Below are 10,638 nucleotides of genomic sequence, written 5' to 3'. Positions count from 1 at the left end.
ATTTTAATAATTTTATATTGCATGAACTCTTCAACTGAGTGCAAACTATTTTTTAGTAAATATTGTTTAAGAATTTTTTTAAATTTGTAGAGATCCTTTATGTTTCTTATATCTTTTGATAGTTTTTTATATATCTTTACTCCTTGATAAAACAGAGTGGTTTGGGTCTTTGCTTTATTCATTCCATCTGGTGACAATTAGTCGCTGTATCTGGTTTGACCATAATGAATGGAGCCGCTTATTGCATATTGTTCATTGTTTTGCTGTATGAAAACAGCAGTTTTAAATATCTATTCACTTGGGACTGTCTGGATACCTTGTTTTTTGACCAGTTCGATGCTGTGAGCCCTTCTCTGACTCTTGCTCGTTACTCTGATGGCTCGTTTTTGCAGTTTGAACACTTTTTCACATTCTGAACATTTGCACCCCATAATACTATCCTGTAACTGATAATATAATGTATATGTGCAAAGAATGATGTCCTTAGCCATGAGCTATTACACCCTGTGGTTAATATTTGTAAGGCATAGCGTGCTGTGCTAATTCTTTTTTCAGTTACTCTGATATGTTCATTCCCACCCCATTTTAGTTGTTTATCAAAATGCATACCTAAAAATTTTGTGTCAGCAATATATTCTATGGTCTCATTATGTATTCTGCATTTTGTTCAATTAGGTTTTTATTTATGTAGAACTTCTTGTTATTACTCTTTTTTACACTATGAGTTACTTCTTGTTATTTGATCAGTTGTGGACTGCCACGTGGCCTTTTAAGTATTTACTTCTAACATTTCTGGAGTCCTATCTTCAATTACGGTATTCCTGTCATCAGCAAATAACACTGGTTCTCCTTGTGTGGCCCATAGTAGGAAGTCAATAATGCAAATGAGTAACAGTATTGAGGGATCCTAACACGGCGTTGAGCGGCTCCCACTTTCAAATATTCTTGATCTGAAAGATGTTTCACCATACAATTTGAGCCATTTGAAATTTGGTATGGCTCTACCATCTCCACTCTGTCTGACCCCAACTACTTATTGGCAACCCACCGTGTTCCCAGTGCTTTGAATGTACCTAGCAGTACTTCACGATCGACTGTGTCAAATGCTTTACTGAGGTCTAGGAAAAAGCTTGTCACCTGTCCTCCTTTATCTTGGGCCTCTAAAAGTACTTTTCCAAATTTTGTTATAGCAGCTTCTGTTCCCTTTTCAGACATGGAACTAAACTGTTCTTTGCTCAAAAGTTGGTTTTTATTTAAATAATCCTCAACTCTGTTTATTGTAATAGTTTCTATCAGTTTTGGAAAAGAAAACAGTATCGTAATATCTAGGCAGTTACATTTAATCCCGCACGGTATATTTCAGTTGAAATCGTCTTGAATAGAGTGCCAGTAAAAATTCACACCACGCTTGTGCAAATACTTTCTGGCCTCCGAGGCGATGGTGAGGCGACGTATGTGCAAATTTTCATTGCTTGTGAAGTGCGGCTTCACGAGTTACACGCCATGGCGTTTTGTAATAATTGTCTTTAAGGTCGAAGTAAGTTTTCTTCATAAGATCTTTGCCTTTGTCGCACATGTGGTGATGCTGTGTTATGTTTACGTTTTGAATTGATTGCGAGCAGTGGACGAATGTGTCATTACCGTCACATTTGGATTGTTTTGCTTCCCGTTTACACAAGTTAGAAGTTTGAATAATGGTATGTTGAGTGTTAGCATACAGACATTTTATTTTACGAATTTTAAGGCTGCGAATAAATGAATCATATTCCCGAGCTATACAAGAATAAGTGCCCATCGTTTTCCTCCCGTGTAAATTAAATTTCGTAAGATTTCACGCAGCCTGTATTTGATTCCAACAGATACATATGTATAATTCTCTCCCGTTTATACAGTAGATTCTACATTGTGAAATGCAGCCCAGTTTAATCTTATTTTGGTCACATTTGAGAGGAACAAACTTTATTCATATCAGTATTGAAGTTGCCGAACAGAATTGATTGTTGTATTGAAAGTCGCATATTTAATTTCGTCTCTTTACCTGTACACTGGAAATCATTGTAAACGGTTTGTCAGGGTACATTCGACACAATAGCAACTTTCTCATATTCGTTTCTTCACAGTTCATGCAAATGTTGTACGGAACTGTAATTCAATTTTTATTTACTGTTGACTACACAGCTGCTGTAATCTTAATTTTTCCTCTTGCGCAATGTGTTCTTATAAATGTGTATTTTATATTATCTACGGTGAACTGATCTTGTGGCTACATTTTTCTGTTGATACCATATTGATGATACAACTGCAGGATTCATCCCATAAATTTGTGCGCAAAATGATGAGTGTCTTTTCAGCTTAGGATCTTGTCTCAATGAAAGATTTGCAGACAGTGATTCAAGTCACATATAAGCTTATGTGTAGGACACATATGTACATTTTATGAAATAACTAACGTTGATTTCCTGCTACTGAATAGCATGCCCCATCATTGAATGTAGTATTTATTTTTTTCTTTCAAGGCTAAGAAGAAAATTGTAATGAAAGAGCAGCCAGTACACAAAGTAAAGAAGTCTGTGACAAAGAAGTCCTTGCCACATATCCTAAAACTAGATGACAAACCAAGAAGAATAAAAGGAGATCCAATTCAAAGGTCCATCAAGGACGTTAAAGATTTAGTAAATTCTATCCATAAGAGTGAAAATGTGGAACAGCAGAAAGCGACCGGTATTTCCCACAGTCAACAACAACAAGGTCGAACACCTATTCCAAAAGAAAAGCTACTGCGCTACAGCAGAGGTTCTGGAGTTGATAAAGACACTATAAAAACTAAAGTATGGAAGAAACGAATCAGTAAGCAGGAAAGGAAAATAGAATATGCAACAGAGCAAGCAGCAAGGGCAGAACTATTACTGACAGAGGACAGTGGGTGAGTGTAAATGTGTGTAGGCTATGGTATAGCCTTTTTTGGATTTCATGTGAAAGATAGCTCTGCAAGTATATTATGTACACTATATTATATGCAACAAAATATTCTTTCATCTTTTTAATGTCTTCTGAGGTATCACTTCATGAGACGTATTGTAAGTTATAATGTTGTGATGCTAATGGGAAGCTGTCTTGTAAATATTCATCTTGAGAGTTCAGTGTTTTAATGTCATCAGGTATGTATTTTCTCTCATGAAATCAGAAGCAAATAATCCATCAGAGTTAAGAAATACTGATGATAGTTAGGTGTTGAGGGACTAAACAGTGACATTGTTAGTCCTAGACGTTGTAATGATGTTCGTAATTATAAAAGTAGAAGAAAAAAATGACCTTCAGTACTCAGCATTGAAATTGATGTGAGAAATACTGCTAAGAAAGTGACACCAAAATATATTTAAATGCTTAGTTTAATTTAAAAATTAACTATATTTTTATTTATTTATTTGTTTCTTCAAAGGATCATCTCACAGTGATACACGTATGAGTTATCATGGTAGTATAACAAAAATCAATAGCTCAGAAATTAGATATAGGCCCTACACAGAATACTTACATATGCTCTATAAGAATAGGACAGGTGGTCAGGCGTGGTTTTCATGAAGAAACCATTGCAGTATTACTTAATTTAGTTCAGAAGTATTACACAGTTGGTTGTTGCTTTGTTGTATGAATAGAGAGCTTAACATTGAGGTCATATCAGTACTTGCCCTTACTAAAAAACTTAAAGACAGATGTGATTTAAATGTTTAAAACTGCATTCCAAAGTTGAAATATGGAATAGAAATATGATCCACTCCCACATTCTTAATCCCTTTCATTCACACTGAACCACATATGACAGGGTCAGCCATACTCATTTTATAATATCCATTATTATAATACATGTCCAATATCAGTACAGTAACTAAAATATCTACTTTGGGACTGAGAATGTCATACCATATTACTGGCAAACAATGAAGGAACTAACCACCCTGAAAACACCTTAAAATCTTAAACCTAACAGTCTCTGCAGAAGGTCAGATGCTACACAGAGCCTTAATTATGACCACATTTGTGGATCGTCTCCTGAAATAGTGGGCAGGGCAGTTTGTAAACCGGTAGCAGCCCTTTATCAATGACATGAAGCATGTTCTGTTAAAATGTGAATTACTGAAAATCTGTACACTGTTGGGTCTGCTCACCAAAGCTGAAATCCGTCTGTCATAGGTCAGTACCCTTTCAGGAGTGATGTTAAAATTATTTCCTCCCACCTCATGGGCTAGGAAGAGCAACATCGTGTACATACCACTTATTTCACCTACTGCAGTGTGTTGATCCTCCTTACTAGCTACCCTATCGTCCACTGGCGTATGATCCTTTGCTTTAATAGCAAGGTGATTGCATGTATGTAAACAACACATTGTATAACTGAATGAAACCTTCCCTGCCCCCACTGATAAAGAAGAGAGAATTGATTGACTGGACTTGTTTTTCTGCTGTATACATATGGTAGTCTGAAGAGCGGCTGGGAATCAGAGAAAATGAGAAATTTGGTATTATTATTACATCTCATCTGCCCCAATACATCTGCGTAGATACTCTGCAAGCCACTGTACGGCACGTGGGGGAGGGTACCCTGTACCACTACTAGTCATTTCCTTTACTGTTCCACTCGCAAATAGAACAAGGGAAAAATTACAGTCTATATGCCTCCGTATGAACCCTAGTTCCTCTTATCTTATTTTCCTTGTCTTTAGGTACAGTGTATGTTGGATTGTTAGTGACAGTAGAACTGTTTTGCAGACAGCTTCAAATGCCATTTTTCCAAATTTTCTCAATAATGTTCCTTGAAAACAATGGCAGCTTACCTCCAGGGATTTCCATTGAGATTCAAGTTCTCAAAGCATCTCAGTGACACGTGTTGTTCACATGTACAGGTAACAAATCCAGCAGCCCATCTCTGAATTGTTTCAATGTCTTCCTGTAATCTAACCTGTTATGGATCCCAAATACTCAAGCAGGCTCAAGAATAGGTCACACTACCAACCTGTAAACGTCTCATTTACAGATGGACCAAACTTTCCTAAAAGTCTCCCAACAAACCAAAGTCGACTGTTTGCCTTCCTTGGCACAATCCTCAATTGCTCATTCCATTTCATATCACTTCGCAACATTACGCCCAGATATTTAAACATTTTGACTGTGTCAAGCAGGACACTATTAATACTTACTCTCAAGATCTTAAAGAATTCAGCATCAGATACTGTGAATACATTATTTAAGCAACTCTTGGAGTAATATTTGAGAAATAATGCAGAGCAGACTGTGGAGTTGTCTTGTTGAGGCTCATCGCTGTAAACTACAGCCTAGTTGCAGTGTTCAGAAAAAAAATCTGTAAAACATGGACTTTAAAATGTGGCCCATTTTGTGTGTACCCCGACAGATCTAAAATAATTCTGAGACTCCTACACATCTAAAATGGTGAACAACTCCACTATTGATTAAATCCAATAATAAGGTCTTCATTAAGAGTGTCTAGGTCCTGCTTAGAATGCGTCTTAACAGCCTTATTGTTCGCTCTCAGTTTACAATTATTCTGTCAGTTAGTGGGTGTGCAATGGTATGGATGAACTCATCTTATATGTCACTGTTGCCAGCTTAATCTCCTCATGCAAACAGTATGTATGATTTAAGATACATTATGTACAAACTGAGCATCTGTATTCAAGAAGGTTAATAAAAGTCTTAAAGAATAGAGCAGACATCATTGGTTTGCTCCACATGACCTGTGGCTGACACATTTTAGTATAGTCAAAGCCTTTATCCATTTAAATTGTTGAGGTATGGTAACAATGCATCTTGCAGAGGTTGGATCCAGAGATGTCACTGAACTTTTAAAATTGAGAAAAATGTCCCAGACTTTGGGCACAGGTCTCATCATCAGTACAACCAATGAGTAGCCATTGCAAGGTTGGAAGAGAAGCAAAATATAGTAAAAACCTCCATAAACAATTAACGGAAGATTTAACTGTGGCCGTAACAGTCACACTTCAAAAATAGATCCATGAGTGAGCCACTCGCATACTTGAATAATCACACCAACAGAAAATCATTGATCCCTTCTCACAGGCCATTCTGACCATTGCCCTGTGAGGCACAGACATGGAGAGCACCTGTCAGCTCACTAGCGGGAAGGCCCCCACAAAGAATGCAATTTTTAATTTAATAATAAAACACATAATTTATTTGAAAATTTCTAGTATTATTATGTCACTATGAAACTCAAAGACTGTCATTAAACATGAAGCAAAATATCAGGAAAATGTCCTCCATGGCTTTGTCTGCTCACATCCACTCTGTGGACAAAATGTTCAGTGGCTCTGGTGCAAAGTTTCGCATGAACTTGATGCATGAAGCATCTAATTTCTGTCTTGAGTTGCGGGAAGGTTCATGGATTGTTCACATAAACACTAGATGTGACATGCTCCATGAAAAAATGTCACATGGTGTCAAATTACATGATCTCGGTGGCTAGTTCTGACCACCGTTGTGTGATATAAGATGTGCAGTGAATCGTTCACTCAGCAGCCTTGTTGTTTCGACGGCAGTGTGGCGGGTTGCACCATCCTGTTGGAACCACATATGTTCCACATTCAGTGTTTGGAATGCAGGCATAAAAACTACATTATCATTTGACAATAGCAATCACCAGTCACTGTCACTCTTTTTCCAGTCTCGTCTTCAAAAAGGTATGTCCCAATTAGTCTGTCAGCCCCTAACCTGCACCAAACAGTGACTCGTTCTGGTTAAAGACTCTTCTCACAGACCAAACAGTTTTGTTTATTCACATAATGATTAAGCTGGAAGAGTGCCTCGTCATTGAAGAGTATTTTCTTATGAGAATCAGTATCGAACTCTTGTTTTGTGAGTATGCAATTGGCAGATGTTTGGCACTTTGGTAGGTCTACCAGCTTCAGCTCTTGTTTCAGTTGGATTGTGAAAGGATGCAGATGCAATTATTTTGCTAAGATTTGATGCAAACTTCTTCTCGGAAGGGCTAAGTGTTTAGCACTGCGACAAATGGAATTTACTGGACTTGTAGTGTCACTCTCACTGATGAGAGTGAGGACGTTCAGCTAATTTGATGTTCACTGTTGATCCTGTATCTTCAGGTTTCCTTACCAGCTTCTGCACTGTTGACACGTTCGGCGCATTCACCTACCAAAAATTACACGGAGTCTTCGAACAGTCTCTGCAAGCATTCGCTGTACTTGAAATGCACTTTCAAAATGCATCACGTATCACTCTATTTTAGCTGATAACAATATACACAAATGCCAAATGATAGCGACAACTGCTAATCGCAATATCAACAGATGACAGTCACTTAAATTTCAGGTCCACCAAGCTAACAAACTGAAAAAGGTGCTGAATTTAAAAACTGCATTCGTTTTTAGTATATGCTACGTACCAGGTAGCCCTTATTGTAAGCATATTTTGCATATGTGAACAACTTACCATGGGTGCAATGCTAGGGCAGTACAAAATGCAACTTGGCCATCTGACTGCCCACCACAGCGAATTGGTGTCCTGCTACCTGTGGGCCGACACTCAAGCTGGAACAGTCCACTTTATCGAAAACAAAATCTGGAAAGAAAGAACTGTGTGAATATGTGTTGACATCGCCATAACCCCAATTTGTGGTGCTGTCTGAGGATGTTATGAAATAGTGTCTTAGACCCTTTTAAGATTGAAGATTATGCCTACAAGATGGTGTCTGCATTGGACACGCTGTAACATTGCCTCCTCCAGTAGAGTGAGCACCTTCTGAACCCACACTGAAAATGACTTAGTTCCTGTCATTCTAGGACCCAGTTCAGATGCTGGTTTACTGTATCACTAAACTTCTGTTTAGTTAACCCATTGATGTCAAAATTATTTTAAAATTTGTAGTGCCTTGAAATTTTTGGGGCAAGTACTAAAAAGTTCTAAAACCACACATTTGAAGTTTAAATTGATTCCCTCTGGCAAAAATAAAAATAATCACTCTCCTATAAATAAGACACAGGACACACGCAGTGTCCTATAAAGGAATCAGTCTTCTTTCAGCTTTTTCTCCTGTTTTACAGTTATATTCCACTTTATTTTTAAGAGAGAAATATTCCAAATAAAATACTCAATTTCAAAATGGGAATGACTGATTTAAACACTCAAATAACAAGAAAAATTATAAGAAATCCATTATGAAAGTTAGTGGTTAGCTCCTAACTTGTCACATCAGCTATGCACGTCATAAACATGGGTAATTGTGATTATCTGTGAAAGTCAGTGATTAGAACCTATAGGCCCAGTGAGTTACACTTAATAAAAAATGTTGAATGTGATTATCATTGGTCGAAATGTTGGAAGACAAGTATTTATGGAAATTGATAATTAGACAGTACAATTATAGCCACATCACTTAGTGAAAAATGAGAAGTTTAATTACTTATCAAATTCTAGAATAAAAGCAGTACACAAAGTTGGGTTAAATTTTGGAGGCTTCCTTGGATAATTTTGGAGTAGACATTTCTTCTCTGCTTCTCACTCCTTTTTTTTCCAATAAAGTGACCTTTCCCAAGGAACGGCTCGCTCTCCAGAACTTTTTTCCAAGAGATGGTACTAGTATGCAGATGCTTCTTAATGCATTCTGCCTAATTTTCAGATATGAAGGTGGCAACGAGGCTTTTGTCCACCTGTGAGATACTTTGTTGTAGAACACATATATGTTTTCACTGCCTTTGTCAACCTTCATAATATAGATTGGCCAGTACTATTTTTTTTCCATTAACTTCTAGTGTATGGTTTTACAAGAGCCATTCTTTGTGGTCTACGCTGCCCATACATTTTCTGTACTTACAAGATAAGGCTGTTGGATGAGCTTCTTTATGTGCTTTCTGTTATCTACAAACTAATATGAGAGGCTGAATTAGATTAAAATTTGTTGCCATTGTCACGCAGATATCATTCCATTTAACCATGATGATTTGGTTGTTTGTCCCCAGATAGGAATCATAACATCCTTGACCTTCCTTTGCTAAGATATTGTCTGGTTCCAAAGAGCAGTGAACAATTTTTTCTGTCTTATTGTACTTGTGGCACAGTATCCCATTATCTTTTAGTTCTACAGACAGATCTTATAAACTATAAAATAATTACTGAAATAAGTGACATGACTGTTTGGGTCAACAACACACACTAGCATTCATTTTCATTAATGACACATTACAATTAAAAACAAATGCTATAGTACAGTCTACCTGGCACAAGCCAGTGAGAAAAATATAATTTCAACTCAGTTTTAAACATTTAAGTAATTTGTGGCTCAAAGGTTACTATTTTTCTCAGAATTTCAATTGTCTTGCACCATTTTACATTGTCGGACACATTTCTAGGTCCACAAATCCTGTGAACATGTTTTGATTTTTCTTAAGTTTTGTTTCCATTATTAAGTGCTGTATCAGGGTGTGTCTTTACCTTTTCAAAATTGAAACTGATAGTCATCTCTGACAGGTGCTCAGTTTTCCTTTCTGTGCTTCTGTATATTGTACTATGTAGCAGCTTTTATACATGGGCTGTTAAGTTGATTATGTGATAATTCTCTCTCTTATTTCCCCTTGTTTTCTTGTGCACTGTGTAGATGATGTTTTTCCAGAAGGTGATGCTATATCCTCAGACTCATAGATTCTACAAACCAAAATGAATAACCATTTGGTTACCGAATACCCCAATGATTTTAGAAGTTCCAAAGGCATCTTACATGTTCTTCTAAAGCTCCGTTTTGACTGGAACACTGGATCTCCTGTCTCTTCTGAATCTTCTTCTGTCACCTCATCAGATAAGTCTTTCCCTCATAGAGGTCTACAGTGTACTGTTTCCACCTATAACAGCACAAACTAAGGCAAGAGGGCTTGATGCTGTAAAGAGTGCCACTTGCAGAAGTAACGTGACACAGCGTAATGCCACAACATCTGATGGGTGCCAGTGCCTGCCTGTTAGTCTGTACCCACCTAGTTACTGAAACCGGGGATATTTTTGCACATGAAAGATGTGACATTGCAGCAGAAGCACTACCACCACCACCAACAACAACAACCACAACCCATCCTTGGCATATATAAAAATCGGCAGTCTGCTCAGGTAGGTCATTGATCAGTGAGTCATTGAGTTGGCATCCTACACAGTATTGACTTCCACTTAGAGGACACTCTGTTCCATCATCATCTTCACAGGACCACCTGTCAGGGGATTCTGCAGCTGCCTGATTGACCGAAGGTCAAATTGAGACACTCCGAGCCTGTAACCAATTAGGATGTTTGCTAGCACCATTCACCACCAGCCAGCAGTCTATGCTCTGTAAGCCATGATGATCTGCAACATCAGCCCTGACACAGTTCAGTCACTGGCCAGGGATATTTGCTACACAAGGTCACGCCATACCCCAAAACTACCCACTCTCTCCACTGTATTTAACAGTGGAATGCACATTGTCCTCTTAATGTTGCCACCCTTGCTTTTAATTTCATTGAAGGTTTTTGGCTATTTGATGTGTTGAATCAGTCTTCTGATGACCATTTCTTTTTCAATTTCATTACATTTTTCTTGCAGACTTTTTCCTTAGCTTCTCCACACTTC

At 37.6% G+C, this 10,638-nt stretch overlaps 1 protein-coding gene across 1 annotated transcript in view; it reads left to right on the top strand.

Annotated features, from left to right (window-relative positions):
* Positions 1-1,540: 1,540 nt before the first annotated feature.
* The window catches only part of LOC124549354 (WD repeat-containing protein 46), a 69,952-nt gene continuing 60,854 nt past the window's right edge, over positions 1,541-10,638 (top strand). The window contains exons 1-2 of the mRNA XM_047125238.1: positions 1,541-1,697; positions 2,517-2,923. Coding sequence (XP_046981194.1) covers positions 1,695-1,697; positions 2,517-2,923 — 410 coding nt within the window. The 5' untranslated portion in view covers positions 1,541-1,694. The remainder of the gene's footprint in view (positions 1,698-2,516; positions 2,924-10,638) is intronic.

This window comes from Schistocerca americana, chromosome 1, assembly GCF_021461395.2.
Source record: "Schistocerca americana isolate TAMUIC-IGC-003095 chromosome 1, iqSchAmer2.1, whole genome shotgun sequence".
Taxonomy (NCBI): domain Eukaryota; kingdom Metazoa; phylum Arthropoda; class Insecta; order Orthoptera; family Acrididae; genus Schistocerca; species Schistocerca americana.
This window is presented reverse-complemented; position numbering and strand designations above follow the sequence as displayed.